The 14,941-nt window shown below is 56.6% G+C and overlaps 14 protein-coding genes across 14 annotated transcripts; 3 read left to right on the forward strand and 11 right to left on the reverse strand.

Annotated features, from left to right (window-relative positions):
- Nucleotides 1-1,026: 1,026 nt before the first annotated feature.
- LOC145207558 (histone H2A-like) lies at nt 1,027-2,492 on the forward strand. The gene has a single exon (XM_080078709.1). It carries the CDS (start codon nt 2,018-2,020, stop codon nt 2,393-2,395), a length of 378 nt encoding a protein of 125 aa, XP_079934835.1. The 5' UTR covers nt 1,027-2,017; the 3' UTR covers nt 2,396-2,492.
- On the reverse strand, nt 2,490-3,594 carry LOC145207545 (histone H3-like). Its single transcript, XM_080078696.1, has one exon. It carries the CDS (start codon nt 3,482-3,484, stop codon nt 2,975-2,977), a length of 510 nt encoding a protein of 169 aa, XP_079934822.1. The 5' UTR covers nt 3,485-3,594; the 3' UTR covers nt 2,490-2,974.
- Nucleotides 3,595-3,660: 66 nt separating this feature from the next.
- LOC145207562 (histone H4) lies at nt 3,661-4,184 on the reverse strand. Its single transcript, XM_080078713.1, has one exon. It carries the CDS (start codon nt 4,031-4,033, stop codon nt 3,722-3,724), a length of 312 nt encoding a protein of 103 aa, XP_079934839.1. The 5' UTR covers nt 4,034-4,184; the 3' UTR covers nt 3,661-3,721.
- Nucleotides 4,185-4,254: 70 nt separating this feature from the next.
- Nucleotides 4,255-4,967, reverse strand: LOC145207568 (uncharacterized). Its single transcript, XM_080078719.1, has one exon. The coding sequence runs from the start codon at nt 4,907-4,909 to the stop codon at nt 4,313-4,315; it is 597 nt and encodes a 198-aa protein (XP_079934845.1). The 5' UTR covers nt 4,910-4,967; the 3' UTR covers nt 4,255-4,312.
- Nucleotides 4,968-6,057: 1,090 nt separating this feature from the next.
- LOC145207550 (histone H2B.2-like) lies at nt 6,058-6,772 on the reverse strand. Its single transcript, XM_080078700.1, has one exon. It carries the CDS (start codon nt 6,770-6,772, stop codon nt 6,347-6,349), a length of 426 nt encoding a protein of 141 aa, XP_079934826.1. The 3' UTR covers nt 6,058-6,346.
- Nucleotides 6,773-7,008: 236 nt separating this feature from the next.
- On the forward strand, nt 7,009-7,386 carry LOC145207556 (histone H2A). Its single transcript, XM_080078707.1, has one exon. The coding sequence runs from the start codon at nt 7,009-7,011 to the stop codon at nt 7,384-7,386; it is 378 nt and encodes a 125-aa protein (XP_079934833.1).
- Nucleotides 7,387-7,488: 102 nt separating this feature from the next.
- Nucleotides 7,489-8,587, reverse strand: LOC145207546 (histone H3-like). The gene has a single exon (XM_080078697.1). It carries the CDS (start codon nt 8,475-8,477, stop codon nt 7,968-7,970), a length of 510 nt encoding a protein of 169 aa, XP_079934823.1. The 5' UTR covers nt 8,478-8,587; the 3' UTR covers nt 7,489-7,967.
- A 66-nt stretch (nt 8,588-8,653) lies between these two features.
- On the reverse strand, nt 8,654-9,177 carry LOC145207563 (histone H4). The gene has a single exon (XM_080078714.1). It carries the CDS (start codon nt 9,024-9,026, stop codon nt 8,715-8,717), a length of 312 nt encoding a protein of 103 aa, XP_079934840.1. The 5' UTR covers nt 9,027-9,177; the 3' UTR covers nt 8,654-8,714.
- A 70-nt stretch (nt 9,178-9,247) lies between these two features.
- LOC145207569 (uncharacterized) lies at nt 9,248-9,960 on the reverse strand. Its single transcript, XM_080078720.1, has one exon. The coding sequence runs from the start codon at nt 9,900-9,902 to the stop codon at nt 9,306-9,308; it is 597 nt and encodes a 198-aa protein (XP_079934846.1). The 5' UTR covers nt 9,903-9,960; the 3' UTR covers nt 9,248-9,305.
- Nucleotides 9,961-11,050: 1,090 nt separating this feature from the next.
- Nucleotides 11,051-11,765, reverse strand: LOC145207551 (histone H2B.2-like). The gene has a single exon (XM_080078701.1). It carries the CDS (start codon nt 11,763-11,765, stop codon nt 11,340-11,342), a length of 426 nt encoding a protein of 141 aa, XP_079934827.1. The 3' UTR covers nt 11,051-11,339.
- Nucleotides 11,766-12,001: 236 nt separating this feature from the next.
- On the forward strand, nt 12,002-12,379 carry LOC145207557 (histone H2A). Its single transcript, XM_080078708.1, has one exon. It carries the CDS (start codon nt 12,002-12,004, stop codon nt 12,377-12,379), a length of 378 nt encoding a protein of 125 aa, XP_079934834.1.
- A 102-nt stretch (nt 12,380-12,481) lies between these two features.
- On the reverse strand, nt 12,482-13,580 carry LOC145207547 (histone H3-like). Its single transcript, XM_080078698.1, has one exon. It carries the CDS (start codon nt 13,468-13,470, stop codon nt 12,961-12,963), a length of 510 nt encoding a protein of 169 aa, XP_079934824.1. The 5' UTR covers nt 13,471-13,580; the 3' UTR covers nt 12,482-12,960.
- A 66-nt stretch (nt 13,581-13,646) lies between these two features.
- LOC145207559 (histone H4) lies at nt 13,647-14,170 on the reverse strand. The gene has a single exon (XM_080078710.1). It carries the CDS (start codon nt 14,017-14,019, stop codon nt 13,708-13,710), a length of 312 nt encoding a protein of 103 aa, XP_079934836.1. The 5' UTR covers nt 14,020-14,170; the 3' UTR covers nt 13,647-13,707.
- A 70-nt stretch (nt 14,171-14,240) lies between these two features.
- Nucleotides 14,241-14,935, reverse strand: LOC145207541 (uncharacterized). Its single transcript, XM_080078690.1, has one exon. The coding sequence runs from the start codon at nt 14,893-14,895 to the stop codon at nt 14,299-14,301; it is 597 nt and encodes a 198-aa protein (XP_079934816.1). The 5' UTR covers nt 14,896-14,935; the 3' UTR covers nt 14,241-14,298.
- Nucleotides 14,936-14,941: the final 6 nt, after the last annotated feature.

Genomic DNA, 14,941 nt, shown 5'->3' on the forward strand with positions numbered 1-14,941 from the left:
GCCAAGTCACTCTTATCAAAAGCCAAATTATTACCACACCTATCCTATACTGCTAACCTTTATCCCCTCCCTGGCGACATCGCAGAGAAAGTGAACGCCATGGTGGAAAAGTACGTGTGCGGGAGTCGGAGAGTTGCCCTCCCGATTGAAACACTAAGCAAACCATTTGACAGAGGTGGGTACAATGTGGCAAACATCCCTCTATACTGTGACCTGCTTTATCTTTCTAACATTTATCAATATTGTAAACATAGAGAAAACAATTTAACAACCACACCCGGTCTTGCCTTGACGGAATACAACATCGGGCATCAGCTTTCCCGTCAATTTGGCTTTCGTTTAATAAACAGCACTCCCCATGCTGATGTCCCATCACCCTTCTACACCCATTCTCTAAAATTAATTGATAAATACAAATTAAAACTAGAAACCCTCCTCAATGGCAAGATTCGTAACCTTTATCGTTCCCTCAATTGCTCCCCTAGTGGCACCCTCCACCCGTCCCAGAGTGACCACTGGAGGAGCATTCACCACCCTATACTCTCCAATAACTTACGAACTTTAAATTACCGAATAACATGGAATTGCCTTCCCCTTTCTACAAAATTTTCCCATTTCCTTCTCGACAACGACACATTGTGCCCCTTCTGTCAAAACTTCGCCGAAACAACATGGCATATTTTTGCTGAATGTTCTCAAATTCAACCGGTTTGGCGCGAGGTGCACCAACTCATCACTCGTGCCACTGGGTGCACCTCGTTAAACATTTCAATTGCTTTGATCATCAATATGGAAATACCACCGCCCCTGGAGTACTGGTCCGACCTTTTAATTTACTTGATTTCTGTTACGAAACATAGTATTTGGATACATCGCAACAAAATAAAATATGATAAAATACAACCCTCAACCAACAAAATTTTTTTGTCTGTTAAACAATCCATCATTCACCGACTTTTCTTTGAGAACAAACGCCGTGATACCACTTTTTTACCAGTACTCCAGGGGCTGAGGGAAGCCCTAAGGTAGTCAGCCAATTACTTGTGTTGTCATTATTTAATTTGTTTTGTTTTTCCGCTTACGTTTTTTCTTTTTCCGATTATTACTATTTCCCACTTACCCATGTCTACAATTTATATCCACTTTTACGACCGGGTAAAAAAAAAAAAAAAAAAAAAAAAAAAGCAAATGCGCACAGATATATACCAAACTTTGTACTAAATGAAGGTATATAATACGCATTCAAATATATATGAATGTAACTGTCAACGGTCATTAGACAACATTGCCCATGTTGCTTATTATGTTTATGTTTCTATCGTTTTTCTCAGTCCTTCACTTCACACCCGGTTTTCTGTTGTTTGTCCGAAAAAAAAAAATAAAAAAAATACCTACATACATTTGTGTGCATGTGTATTTATTGTGTATGTGATATGTATATATGTCCTGTTTTTGTCGTCGATGTGTTTCGTCCTTTTCTCGAGAAATATGCATAAAATGCGCATGTAGCACACATCCGCTATACATATACTTGTTGCCATAGTCACGTTACCCCCCGCTCATCGTGCTTCATCGGTCTCATCCGATATATAAATATATTTATACAGCGACCATTCTATTGGCACTTAAACTAATGACATCCTGTTCACTATCTAATATTTGTATATAATATCATTGTTAACTACGCTCATCTCTTTATTTCTGTATTTGCGCTATTTAATAATATTAATAAATAATAATAACATAATTAGGCTCTATATTTCTTTCCTTTTTCTCTGCCATAATTATTTGTTTTGTAAACTATTATCATTTATTGCGTACATGCTATTGCAGTGTTTCTATTATTATAATATTTTGTATGTATTTAACTCCGTTGTGTTACATCAATTTGTCTTCGTAATATAAAAATTTGTTGTGATATACCAAATGGTGTGTTTGTAATCCAATGTGCTTTCGCAATGTATTATGTTGTTTTTCGCATGTACGATTTTTCGGTTGTGTAATTTCTTTTTGACCTATGTCAATAAACAAAAATGGTGGCGGTAAGTCCAAGGCAAAGCCCAAAAGCCGATCGTCGCGCGCTGGACTGCAGTTCCCGGTCGGTCGTGTGCACAGGCTTCTGCGCAACGGCAACTACTCGGACCGGGTGGGAGCTGGCGCGCCCGTGTATCTGGCCGCGGTGCTTGAATACCTTAGCGCCGAGGTTCTCGAGTTGGCCGGCAACGCAGCCCGCGACAACAAGAAGACCCGCATCATCCCGCGCCACCTGCAGTTGGCCATCCGCAACGACGAGGAGCTGAACAAGCTGCTCAGCGGAGTCACCGTTGCGCAGGGCGGCGTCCTGCCCAATATCCAGGCCGTCCTTCTGCCAAAGAAGACCTCCAAGAAAGCCTAAATCGTCGCCCCTGTCTCGTACGTGGTGCAAACCGAAAAACGGCTCTTTTCAGAGCCACCCGAATTTTTCGCAAAAGAGATTTCAAGATGGCCGCCCCCCCCCCGCTGCGGCCCGGGACCGTGCATTGCTCGCCCCGAACGAATGTCTTCCTTGTAGCCTTTGCCCAATTTTTGCGATGGCAAACTATTTCGACCAATTGAAACCGCATTCCAATTTCACAACACAGCCCTACATGACGTCACTGTGCACCCTGTTGCCTTTGTCGTCGAGTTCGACCAGGGCTCCGGCTCCGGGCGAAACGAGCCTTTAATGTGCGTCATTCATGCTCCAGCGAGCAACTGTCCTCGCGCAATTGAATTTCACCCAACGAAACGAAATGCCATTTCGAAACACGGCAAAAGAGACTAGCCGGCGGCGGCCATGTTCCTGTTTTTGCCGCGCACATCGCAGGCAAGCGTACTTACTTACGCCGTAAAAAAATGGCACGACGCGCCGGCCCCCGAAACAAGTCAAGTATCTCTTTCGCAAGGGTTTAGGTGGCTCTGAAAAGAGCCGTTTTGGTTGTTGGTGTGCCGCTTCTTACGCGCGCTCCCCGCGGATGCGGCGTGCGAGCTGGATGTCCTTTGGCATGATGGTGACGCGCTTGGCGTGGATCGCGCACAAGTTGGTGTCCTCGAAGAGGCCGACCAGGTAGGCCTCGCTGGCCTCCTGCAGAGCCATCACGGCGCTGCTCTGGAAGCGCAGGTCGGTCTTGAAGTCCTGAGCGATCTCGCGCACCAGCCGCTGGAAGGGCAGCTTGCGGATGAGAAGCTCGGTCGACTTCTGGTAACGCCTGATCTCACGGAGGGCCACAGTTCCTGGCCTGTACCGATGGGGCTTCTTCACGCCCCCGGTAGCCGGCGCGCTCTTGCGAGCGGCCTTGGTGGCCAGTTGCTTACGTGGCGCCTTGCCTCCGGTCGACTTGCGAGCTGTTTGCTTGGTACGTGCCATTCTACTCTGTCTCGTTGCTACCGCGCCGGCTGCTGCTGTCAGACTGATGAGCCGAAAGCTTTCGGTGGGACTTTTATACCTTCGGGGACTCGCGCCCATTGGTTTGCCAAATTCCGACTCGGCCAATCAGCGCTTTGATCTCGCCGCACCGGCCAAGCGGCCGGCCGCGAAACGAGTGTATTTCTGCGCAAAAACGAGCGCCGCCAAGGCCCCGGGCCTGGCCTAGCCTAGCCGCCCCTTCTCGCAAAATTCTCTCCCGCCAAGTATGGGTGGCCCTGAAAAGGGCCGATTTTGTTGTTGTTGCCGCTTGTGACAAGTCCGAAAGGTGCTGGCAGCCTAGCCTCCGAAGCCGTACAGGGTGCGTCCCTGGCGTTTCAGGGCGTAGACGACGTCCAATGCCGTGACCGTCTTCCTCTTGGCGTGCTCGGTGTAGGTGACAGCGTCGCGGATCACGTTCTCGAGGAAGACCTTGAGCACGCCGCGAGTCTCCTCGTAGATGAGACCCGAAATTCGCTTGACTCCGCCACGGCGGGCAAGACGCCTGATCGCAGGCTTGGTAATGCCCTGGATGTTGTCACGCAGCACCTTCCTGTGCCTCTTCGCGCCTCCCTTTCCCAATCCTTTGCCACCTTTGCCGCGTCCTGACATGATGACGATAACGTTGTTGTTTCCGTTGTGGTGCGTCTCCAGGCCCGCCTCCGGCTTATAAAGTATGAAAACGAACGTAAGCGAAGCGAATATGCACAATATGTCCGCATTCGGCGCAGCGGAGCCATGGCTCGGCAACGAATGGTAGGAATTTCAGTTTCGAAAGGCTAAGTGCGACTGGCGCGCGCAAAACACGAGTTGTTTTTCCCTTTGCGAAAGTGTGGGTGGCCCTGAAAAGAGCCGTTTTTGTTGCGCGCGGAAAATCTACCGCGCTCCGCTCTACTTCTTGGTCGCCTTCTTGGCGGCAGGCTTTTTGGCCTGCTTCTTGGCTGCCGGTTTCTTCGCCTTCACAGCCGTCTTCTTGGGTGACTTCTTAGCCGCCGCAGCCGGGGCCCTTTTCGCTTGCTTGGCCGCCTTCTTGGGTGACGACTTCTTGCCCGCCGCCGCCTTCTTGGCAGGCGCTTTTTTGGCGGCCGGCTTCTTTTTCGGGGACTTCTTCGCGTCCTTCTTGGCTGCGGCCGCCTTGGGCTTGTCCGCCTTCTTGCCGGCTGCTGCCTTGGGCTTCTTCTTCTTCTTGCCCTCGCCGGCCTGCGGCTTCACGAGCTTGAAGGAGCCGGACGCGCCGGTGCCCTTGGTGCGTGCCAACTGGCCCTTTTCGGCAAGGCGCCGCAGCGCCAGCTTGATATGGCTGTCGGCCGAGTCACCCACCTTGTAGTTGGCCTTGATGTACTTGGCGATCGCCTGGCGCGACGAGCCGCCCCTCTCCTTCAGCTGCGCGATGGCAGCGCTGATCATCTCCTGGTATGTGGGGTGCGCCTTGGGCGCGGCCGCCTTCTTGCTGGCCTGCTTCTTTCCTGCGCTCTTCGCGTCGGACATTTTGATTTCTGCTAGTGACTGACTGACTGACTGACAAAGAAATGACGTTTGCCGGTCGAGCGGCTTCGACGCGTATTTGTACGGCGTGTCCGCACTAACGCGAAACGACGTTTCGGAAAGCCCGCCGACGGTGCGGGTGCAACTTGCTGTTTGTGCTTGAATCGCCTAAACGCGGGCCTGCCCAAGCGCGGCCCCAGGTCGCTCGGCGTCGGCCTGTGCCCTGTCGAGGAGCGTAGCGCTCAGGGCGCACGCCAGCGCAATTGCAGACCGGCACCGCGCCGCCGCGCTCCACGGGGGGCTCAGGAGCGAGGCGGCAAGGTGTGCGGTGCGCCCGGTCGAGTGCAGGCGTGGCCTTCACGCGGGCGTGGGCCCGGGTGGGACGGATTCAGGCGATTTCTCTTGTCGAAAACGCAAGTCCCAGGTGGCCCGGAGCTCGTGGCACCGGGCACTGTCCGGTGCGGTGGTGCGGGTCGAAGTGGTGGGGCCGCCAAGGCCGCGGGTTAGTACAGGTTGGGCCCGGCGCGTGCGCAGCAGGGGTCACGCCGCTGGTCGGGCCACCAGAGCGAAAGAGAGAGGGCCGAAAGTGAGACAGCACGCGTGTTTGGTTGTTTGGTTGTTTGCCTTGGCCCTTGGCCTCGCGCCCGTTGATTGCGTTTTGTCGACGCATTTGCACGGGTTCGGCTCGTCGGTGGGGCGGGTGGCGCCTGACGGTTGTCGTTAGTTCGCCGGTCGGCTTGCTGCACCACGTTTCAGTATTTTGTTTCGCCAGTTTGCGCGGCTTTTGCGGTTCGATGCGCGCGTGGGTATTGGCAGGAGGCGAAATCGTGCGGCGCACGTAAAGCCGAGCGCGCGGTGTTGCCGCTTTGTCCATCTTTTCCTATTTCTCTGGCTTGCGGCAGGTTATGACGCACTTGTGTTCCTTTTAATGGCTGTAAAATCGTTCGCGGTCTGGGGTTTTTCCCTCGGGCTACTGGTTGAGTTTCGGTTCGGCGAGGTCGGGTCGTTTTTTTTCCGAGTGGCAGCGGAACTGAACTGGGCTGGCAACGGCGCAGTTTTGGGGGCATTGAAAACAAACAGTGTTTGCCTGTCGACTCGACTCGCGAAAAAGCGGCTAGATCGAGGGTGGTCCCAACGCTGAAGTGGCCAACACAAAAAGCAAAGTGCGCTTTGCCGTGGCGGCGGTACATTGTGCGCAACGACATTTTTTGGTTTTTGTTTTTTCTTGTTGGCACGGAGCAAAATGAGAAGGGAAAAAAAAGCAAAAAAACAGAAACGACAAGAAAGTCGGCAAAGCAGGCCTTTCGGCGCTCGCGATTGATTCTCTCCCTGAACGATCGGGTGGCTCTGAAAAGAGCCGTTTTGGTTGGCGGCGGCGGCGGCGCTCGCTGAGGATGAGGCCCCCCGCGGCGGCGCTTGCTGCTGGTGGTGGTGGCTTGCTTACTTGGAGCTGGTGTACTTGGTGACGGCCTTGGTGCCTTCGGACACCGCGTGCTTGGCCAATTCGCCGGGCAGGAGCAGACGGACCGAGGTCTGGATCTCGCGGCTGCTGATGGTCGACCGCTTGTTGTAGAGCGACAGGCGCGACGCCTCGCCGGCGATGCGCTCGAACACGTCGTTGACGAACGAGTTCATGATGCCCATCGCCCGGCTCGAGATGCCGGTGTCGGGGTGCACCTGCTTCAACACCTTGTAAATGTAGATGCTGAAGGTCTCGCGTCTGCGCTTTCGCCGCTTCTTGGTCTTGTCGGCCGGCGCGGCCTTCTTCACTGCCTTCTTGGTGCCTTTGCTAGCTGCCATGCTGCTGCTCACTGAATTTCTTTCGAAAGGAAACGAACTGAGCGGCTCTCCGGCCACCGCGGGCATTTATAGGCGCTCCATGCAAATGAGGCGTCCGTCCTCCCGACGAGCGGCGCTCCCGGGAGCAAAAGGAAACAATGGCCCCTTGTGGTCGAGTCGTGATCCGAGCGTGATCGGAGTGCGAGAGAATTTCGACAAAGGCGAGAGCTATAAAAGGAGAAGGGCGGCGAGTGGCAGGCATTCGACCTTGTTTGGTTTGTCATTCGCTCAGCTAAGCAGGCAAACAATCAGCAGTCAGCAATATGTCAGGACGTGGTAAAGGTGGCGGTAAGTCCAAGGCAAAGCCCAAAAGCCGATCGTCGCGCGCTGGACTGCAGTTCCCGGTCGGTCGTGTGCACAGGCTTCTGCGCAACGGCAACTACTCGGACCGGGTGGGAGCTGGCGCGCCCGTGTATCTGGCCGCGGTGCTTGAATACCTTAGCGCCGAGGTTCTCGAGTTGGCCGGCAACGCAGCCCGCGACAACAAGAAGACCCGCATCATCCCGCGCCACCTGCAGTTGGCCATCCGCAACGACGAGGAGCTGAACAAGCTGCTCAGCGGAGTCACCGTTGCGCAGGGCGGCGTCCTGCCCAATATCCAGGCCGTCCTTCTGCCAAAGAAGACCTCCAAGAAAGCCTAAATCGTCGCCCCTGTCTCGTACGTGGTGCAAACCGAAAAACGGCTCTTTTCAGAGCCACCCGAATTTTTCGCAAAAGAGATTTCAAGATGGCCGCCCCCCCCCCCCGCTGCGGCCCGGGACCGTGCATTGCTCGCCCCGAACGAATGTCTTCCTTGTAGCCTTTGCCCAATTTTTGCGATGGCAAACTATTTCGACCAATTGAAACCGCATTCCAATTTCACAACACAGCCCTACATGACGTCACTGTGCACCCTGTTGCCTTTGTCGTCGAGTTCGACCAGGGCTCCGGCTCCGGGCGAAACGAGCCTTTAATGTGCGTCATTCATGCTCCAGCGAGCAACTGTCCTCGCGCAATTGAATTTCACCCAACGAAACGAAATGCCATTTCGAAACACGGCAAAAGAGACTAGCCGGCGGCGGCCATGTTCCTGTTTTTGCCGCGCACATCGCAGGCAAGCGTACTTACTTACGCCGTAAAAAAATGGCACGACGCGCCGGCCCCCGAAACAAGTCAAGTATCTCTTTCGCAAGGGTTTAGGTGGCTCTGAAAAGAGCCGTTTTGGTTGTTGGTGTGCCGCTTCTTACGCGCGCTCCCCGCGGATGCGGCGTGCGAGCTGGATGTCCTTTGGCATGATGGTGACGCGCTTGGCGTGGATCGCGCACAAGTTGGTGTCCTCGAAGAGGCCGACCAGGTAGGCCTCGCTGGCCTCCTGCAGAGCCATCACGGCGCTGCTCTGGAAGCGCAGGTCGGTCTTGAAGTCCTGAGCGATCTCGCGCACCAGCCGCTGGAAGGGCAGCTTGCGGATGAGAAGCTCGGTCGACTTCTGGTAACGCCTGATCTCACGGAGGGCCACAGTTCCTGGCCTGTACCGATGGGGCTTCTTCACGCCCCCGGTAGCCGGCGCGCTCTTGCGAGCGGCCTTGGTGGCCAGTTGCTTACGTGGCGCCTTGCCTCCGGTCGACTTGCGAGCTGTTTGCTTGGTACGTGCCATTCTACTCTGTCTCGTTGCTACCGCGCCGGCTGCTGCTGTCAGACTGATGAGCCGAAAGCTTTCGGTGGGACTTTTATACCTTCGGGGACTCGCGCCCATTGGTTTGCCAAATTCCGACTCGGCCAATCAGCGCTTTGATCTCGCCGCACCGGCCAAGCGGCCGGCCGCGAAACGAGTGTATTTCTGCGCAAAAACGAGCGCCGCCAAGGCCCCGGGCCTGGCCTAGCCTAGCCGCCCCTTCTCGCAAAATTCTCTCCCGCCAAGTATGGGTGGCCCTGAAAAGGGCCGATTTTGTTGTTGTTGCCGCTTGTGACAAGTCCGAAAGGTGCTGGCAGCCTAGCCTCCGAAGCCGTACAGGGTGCGTCCCTGGCGTTTCAGGGCGTAGACGACGTCCAATGCCGTGACCGTCTTCCTCTTGGCGTGCTCGGTGTAGGTGACAGCGTCGCGGATCACGTTCTCGAGGAAGACCTTGAGCACGCCGCGAGTCTCCTCGTAGATGAGACCCGAAATTCGCTTGACTCCGCCACGGCGGGCAAGACGCCTGATCGCAGGCTTGGTAATGCCCTGGATGTTGTCACGCAGCACCTTCCTGTGCCTCTTCGCGCCTCCCTTTCCCAATCCTTTGCCACCTTTGCCGCGTCCTGACATGATGACGATAACGTTGTTGTTTCCGTTGTGGTGCGTCTCCAGGCCCGCCTCCGGCTTATAAAGTATGAAAACGAACGTAAGCGAAGCGAATATGCACAATATGTCCGCATTCGGCGCAGCGGAGCCATGGCTCGGCAACGAATGGTAGGAATTTCAGTTTCGAAAGGCTAAGTGCGACTGGCGCGCGCAAAACACGAGTTGTTTTTCCCTTTGCGAAAGTGTGGGTGGCCCTGAAAAGAGCCGTTTTTGTTGCGCGCGGAAAATCTACCGCGCTCCGCTCTACTTCTTGGTCGCCTTCTTGGCGGCAGGCTTTTTGGCCTGCTTCTTGGCTGCCGGTTTCTTCGCCTTCACAGCCGTCTTCTTGGGTGACTTCTTAGCCGCCGCAGCCGGGGCCCTTTTCGCTTGCTTGGCCGCCTTCTTGGGTGACGACTTCTTGCCCGCCGCCGCCTTCTTGGCAGGCGCTTTTTTGGCGGCCGGCTTCTTTTTCGGGGACTTCTTCGCGTCCTTCTTGGCTGCGGCCGCCTTGGGCTTGTCCGCCTTCTTGCCGGCTGCTGCCTTGGGCTTCTTCTTCTTCTTGCCCTCGCCGGCCTGCGGCTTCACGAGCTTGAAGGAGCCGGACGCGCCGGTGCCCTTGGTGCGTGCCAACTGGCCCTTTTCGGCAAGGCGCCGCAGCGCCAGCTTGATATGGCTGTCGGCCGAGTCACCCACCTTGTAGTTGGCCTTGATGTACTTGGCGATCGCCTGGCGCGACGAGCCGCCCCTCTCCTTCAGCTGCGCGATGGCAGCGCTGATCATCTCCTGGTATGTGGGGTGCGCCTTGGGCGCGGCCGCCTTCTTGCTGGCCTGCTTCTTTCCTGCGCTCTTCGCGTCGGACATTTTGATTTCTGCTAGTGACTGACTGACTGACTGACAAAGAAATGACGTTTGCCGGTCGAGCGGCTTCGACGCGTATTTGTACGGCGTGTCCGCACTAACGCGAAACGACGTTTCGGAAAGCCCGCCGACGGTGCGGGTGCAACTTGCTGTTTGTGCTTGAATCGCCTAAACGCGGGCCTGCCCAAGCGCGGCCCCAGGTCGCTCGGCGTCGGCCTGTGCCCTGTCGAGGAGCGTAGCGCTCAGGGCGCACGCCAGCGCAATTGCAGACCGGCACCGCGCCGCCGCGCTCCACGGGGGGCTCAGGAGCGAGGCGGCAAGGTGTGCGGTGCGCCCGGTCGAGTGCAGGCGTGGCCTTCACGCGGGCGTGGGCCCGGGTGGGACGGATTCAGGCGATTTCTCTTGTCGAAAACGCAAGTCCCAGGTGGCCCGGAGCTCGTGGCACCGGGCACTGTCCGGTGCGGTGGTGCGGGTCGAAGTGGTGGGGCCGCCAAGGCCGCGGGTTAGTACAGGTTGGGCCCGGCGCGTGCGCAGCAGGGGTCACGCCGCTGGTCGGGCCACCAGAGCGAAAGAGAGAGGGCCGAAAGTGAGACAGCACGCGTGTTTGGTTGTTTGGTTGTTTGCCTTGGCCCTTGGCCTCGCGCCCGTTGATTGCGTTTTGTCGACGCATTTGCACGGGTTCGGCTCGTCGGTGGGGCGGGTGGCGCCTGACGGTTGTCGTTAGTTCGCCGGTCGGCTTGCTGCACCACGTTTCAGTATTTTGTTTCGCCAGTTTGCGCGGCTTTTGCGGTTCGATGCGCGCGTGGGTATTGGCAGGAGGCGAAATCGTGCGGCGCACGTAAAGCCGAGCGCGCGGTGTTGCCGCTTTGTCCATCTTTTCCTATTTCTCTGGCTTGCGGCAGGTTATGACGCACTTGTGTTCCTTTTAATGGCTGTAAAATCGTTCGCGGTCTGGGGTTTTTCCCTCGGGCTACTGGTTGAGTTTCGGTTCGGCGAGGTCGGGTCGTTTTTTTTCCGAGTGGCAGCGGAACTGAACTGGGCTGGCAACGGCGCAGTTTTGGGGGCATTGAAAACAAACAGTGTTTGCCTGTCGACTCGACTCGCGAAAAAGCGGCTAGATCGAGGGTGGTCCCAACGCTGAAGTGGCCAACACAAAAAGCAAAGTGCGCTTTGCCGTGGCGGCGGTACATTGTGCGCAACGACATTTTTTGGTTTTTGTTTTTTCTTGTTGGCACGGAGCAAAATGAGAAGGGAAAAAAAAGCAAAAAAACAGAAACGACAAGAAAGTCGGCAAAGCAGGCCTTTCGGCGCTCGCGATTGATTCTCTCCCTGAACGATCGGGTGGCTCTGAAAAGAGCCGTTTTGGTTGGCGGCGGCGGCGGCGCTCGCTGAGGATGAGGCCCCCCGCGGCGGCGCTTGCTGCTGGTGGTGGTGGCTTGCTTACTTGGAGCTGGTGTACTTGGTGACGGCCTTGGTGCCTTCGGACACCGCGTGCTTGGCCAATTCGCCGGGCAGGAGCAGACGGACCGAGGTCTGGATCTCGCGGCTGCTGATGGTCGACCGCTTGTTGTAGAGCGACAGGCGCGACGCCTCGCCGGCGATGCGCTCGAACACGTCGTTGACGAACGAGTTCATGATGCCCATCGCCCGGCTCGAGATGCCGGTGTCGGGGTGCACCTGCTTCAACACCTTGTAAATGTAGATGCTGAAGGTCTCGCGTCTGCGCTTTCGCCGCTTCTTGGTCTTGTCGGCCGGCGCGGCCTTCTTCACTGCCTTCTTGGTGCCTTTGCTAGCTGCCATGCTGCTGCTCACTGAATTTCTTTCGAAAGGAAACGAACTGAGCGGCTCTCCGGCCACCGCGGGCATTTATAGGCGCTCCATGCAAATGAGGCGTCCGTCCTCCCGACGAGCGGCGCTCCCGGGAGCAAAAGGAAACAATGGCCCCTTGTGGTCGAGTCGTGATCCGAGCGTGATCGGAGTGCGAGAGAATTTCGACAAAGGCGAGAGCTATAAAAGGAGAAGGGCGGCGAGTGGCAGGCATTCGACCTTGTTTGGTTTGTCATTCGCTCAGCTAAGCAGGCAAACAATCAGCAGTCAGCAATATGTCAGGACGTGGTAAAGGTGGCGGTAAGTCCAAGGCAAAGCCCAAAAGCCGATCGTCGCGCGCTGGACTGCAGTTCCCGGTCGGTCGTGTGCACAGGCTTCTGCGCAACGGCAACTACTCGGACCGGGTGGGAGCTGGCGCGCCCGTGTATCTGGCCGCGGTGCTTGAATACCTTAGCGCCGAGGTTCTCGAGTTGGCCGGCAACGCAGCCCGCGACAACAAGAAGACCCGCATCATCCCGCGCCACCTGCAGTTGGCCATCCGCAACGACGAGGAGCTGAACAAGCTGCTCAGCGGAGTCACCGTTGCGCAGGGCGGCGTCCTGCCCAATATCCAGGCCGTCCTTCTGCCAAAGAAGACCTCCAAGAAAGCCTAAATCGTCGCCCCTGTCTCGTACGTGGTGCAAACCGAAAAACGGCTCTTTTCAGAGCCACCCGAATTTTTCGCAAAAGAGATTTCAAGATGGCCGCCCCCCCCCCCCGCTGCGGCCCGGGACCGTGCATTGCTCGCCCCGAACGAATGTCTTCCTTGTAGCCTTTGCCCAATTTTTGCGATGGCAAACTATTTCGACCAATTGAAACCGCATTCCAATTTCACAACACAGCCCTACATGACGTCACTGTGCACCCTGTTGCCTTTGTCGTCGAGTTCGACCAGGGCTCCGGCTCCGGGCGAAACGAGCCTTTAATGTGCGTCATTCATGCTCCAGCGAGCAACTGTCCTCGCGCAATTGAATTTCACCCAACGAAACGAAATGCCATTTCGAAACACGGCAAAAGAGACTAGCCGGCGGCGGCCATGTTCCTGTTTTTGCCGCGCACATCGCAGGCAAGCGTACTTACTTACGCCGTAAAAAAATGGCACGACGCGCCGGCCCCCGAAACAAGTCAAGTATCTCTTTCGCAAGGGTTTAGGTGGCTCTGAAAAGAGCCGTTTTGGTTGTTGGTGTGCCGCTTCTTACGCGCGCTCCCCGCGGATGCGGCGTGCGAGCTGGATGTCCTTTGGCATGATGGTGACGCGCTTGGCGTGGATCGCGCACAAGTTGGTGTCCTCGAAGAGGCCGACCAGGTAGGCCTCGCTGGCCTCCTGCAGAGCCATCACGGCGCTGCTCTGGAAGCGCAGGTCGGTCTTGAAGTCCTGAGCGATCTCGCGCACCAGCCGCTGGAAGGGCAGCTTGCGGATGAGAAGCTCGGTCGACTTCTGGTAACGCCTGATCTCACGGAGGGCCACAGTTCCTGGCCTGTACCGATGGGGCTTCTTCACGCCCCCGGTAGCCGGCGCGCTCTTGCGAGCGGCCTTGGTGGCCAGTTGCTTACGTGGCGCCTTGCCTCCGGTCGACTTGCGAGCTGTTTGCTTGGTACGTGCCATTCTACTCTGTCTCGTTGCTACCGCGCCGGCTGCTGCTGTCAGACTGATGAGCCGAAAGCTTTCGGTGGGACTTTTATACCTTCGGGGACTCGCGCCCATTGGTTTGCCAAATTCCGACTCGGCCAATCAGCGCTTTGATCTCGCCGCACCGGCCAAGCGGCCGGCCGCGAAACGAGTGTATTTCTGCGCAAAAACGAGCGCCGCCAAGGCCCCGGGCCTGGCCTAGCCTAGCCGCCCCTTCTCGCAAAATTCTCTCCCGCCAAGTATGGGTGGCCCTGAAAAGGGCCGATTTTGTTGTTGTTGCCGCTTGTGACAAGTCCGAAAGGTGCTGGCAGCCTAGCCTCCGAAGCCGTACAGGGTGCGTCCCTGGCGTTTCAGGGCGTAGACGACGTCCAATGCCGTGACCGTCTTCCTCTTGGCGTGCTCGGTGTAGGTGACAGCGTCGCGGATCACGTTCTCGAGGAAGACCTTGAGCACGCCGCGAGTCTCCTCGTAGATGAGACCCGAAATTCGCTTGACTCCGCCACGGCGGGCAAGACGCCTGATCGCAGGCTTGGTAATGCCCTGGATGTTGTCACGCAGCACCTTCCTGTGCCTCTTCGCGCCTCCCTTTCCCAATCCTTTGCCACCTTTGCCGCGTCCTGACATGATGACGATAACGTTGTTGTTTCCGTTGTGGTGCGTCTCCAGGCCCGCCTCCGGCTTATAAAGTATGAAAACGAACGTAAGCGAAGCGAATATGCACAATATGTCCGCATTCGGCGCAGCGGAGCCATGGCTCGGCAACGAATGGTAGGAATTTCAGTTTCGAAAGGCTAAGTGCGACTGGCGCGCGCAAAACACGAGTTGTTTTTCCCTTTGCGAAAGTGTGGGTGGCCCTGAAAAGAGCCGTTTTTGTTGCGCGCGGAAAATCTACCGCGCTCCGCTCTACTTCTTGGTCGCCTTCTTGGCGGCAGGCTTTTTGGCCTGCTTCTTGGCTGCCGGTTTCTTCGCCTTCACAGCCGTCTTCTTGGGTGACTTCTTAGCCGCCGCAGCCGGGGCCCTTTTCGCTTGCTTGGCCGCCTTCTTGGGTGACGACTTCTTGCCCGCCGCCGCCTTCTTGGCAGGCGCTTTTTTGGCGGCCGGCTTCTTTTTCGGGGACTTCTTCGCGTCCTTCTTGGCTGCGGCCGCCTTGGGCTTGTCCGCCTTCTTGCCGGCTGCTGCCTTGGGCTTCTTCTTCTTCTTGCCCTCGCCGGCCTGCGGCTTCACGAGCTTGAAGGAGCCGGACGCGCCGGTGCCCTTGGTGCGTGCCAACTGGCCCTTTTCGGCAAGGCGCCGCAGCGCCAGCTTGATATGGCTGTCGGCCGAGTCACCCACCTTGTAGTTGGCCTTGATGTACTTGGCGATCGCCTGGCGCGACGAGCCGCCCCTCTCCTTCAGCTGCGCGATGGCAGCGCTGATCATCTCCTGGTATGTGGGGTGCGCCTTGGGCGCGGCCGCCTTCTTGCTGGCCTGCTTCTTTCCTGCGCTCTTCGCGTCGGACATTTTGATTTCTGCTAGTGACTGACTGACTGACTGACAAAGAAATGAC

This window comes from Phallusia mammillata, unplaced genomic scaffold (genome assembly GCF_965637545.1).
Source record: "Phallusia mammillata unplaced genomic scaffold, kaPhaMamm4.hap1.1 HAP1_SCAFFOLD_118, whole genome shotgun sequence".
Taxonomy (NCBI): Eukaryota; Metazoa; Chordata; class Ascidiacea; order Phlebobranchia; family Ascidiidae; genus Phallusia; species Phallusia mammillata.

Excerpts from the sequence above, each read along its gene's own strand:
- LOC145207545 (XM_080078696.1), bottom strand. The coding sequence starts at position 3,484 with ATGGGCGCGAGTCCCCGAAGGTATAAAAGTCCCACCGAAAGCTTTCGG.
- LOC145207559 (XM_080078710.1), bottom strand. The coding sequence starts at position 14,019 with ATGTCAGGACGCGGCAAAGGTGGCAAAGGATTGGGAAAGGGAGGCGCG.
- LOC145207556 (XM_080078707.1), top strand. The coding sequence starts at position 7,009 with ATGTCAGGACGTGGTAAAGGTGGCGGTAAGTCCAAGGCAAAGCCCAAA.
- LOC145207568 (XM_080078719.1), bottom strand. The coding sequence starts at position 4,909 with ATGTCCGACGCGAAGAGCGCAGGAAAGAAGCAGGCCAGCAAGAAGGCG.
- LOC145207551 (XM_080078701.1), bottom strand. The coding sequence starts at position 11,765 with ATGCCCGCGGTGGCCGGAGAGCCGCTCAGTTCGTTTCCTTTCGAAAGA.
- LOC145207546 (XM_080078697.1), bottom strand. The coding sequence starts at position 8,477 with ATGGGCGCGAGTCCCCGAAGGTATAAAAGTCCCACCGAAAGCTTTCGG.
- LOC145207541 (XM_080078690.1), bottom strand. The coding sequence starts at position 14,895 with ATGTCCGACGCGAAGAGCGCAGGAAAGAAGCAGGCCAGCAAGAAGGCG.
- LOC145207550 (XM_080078700.1), bottom strand. The coding sequence starts at position 6,772 with ATGCCCGCGGTGGCCGGAGAGCCGCTCAGTTCGTTTCCTTTCGAAAGA.
- LOC145207562 (XM_080078713.1), bottom strand. The coding sequence starts at position 4,033 with ATGTCAGGACGCGGCAAAGGTGGCAAAGGATTGGGAAAGGGAGGCGCG.
- LOC145207563 (XM_080078714.1), bottom strand. The coding sequence starts at position 9,026 with ATGTCAGGACGCGGCAAAGGTGGCAAAGGATTGGGAAAGGGAGGCGCG.
- LOC145207569 (XM_080078720.1), bottom strand. The coding sequence starts at position 9,902 with ATGTCCGACGCGAAGAGCGCAGGAAAGAAGCAGGCCAGCAAGAAGGCG.
- LOC145207557 (XM_080078708.1), top strand. The coding sequence starts at position 12,002 with ATGTCAGGACGTGGTAAAGGTGGCGGTAAGTCCAAGGCAAAGCCCAAA.
- LOC145207547 (XM_080078698.1), bottom strand. The coding sequence starts at position 13,470 with ATGGGCGCGAGTCCCCGAAGGTATAAAAGTCCCACCGAAAGCTTTCGG.
- LOC145207558 (XM_080078709.1), top strand. The coding sequence starts at position 2,018 with ATGTCAATAAACAAAAATGGTGGCGGTAAGTCCAAGGCAAAGCCCAAA.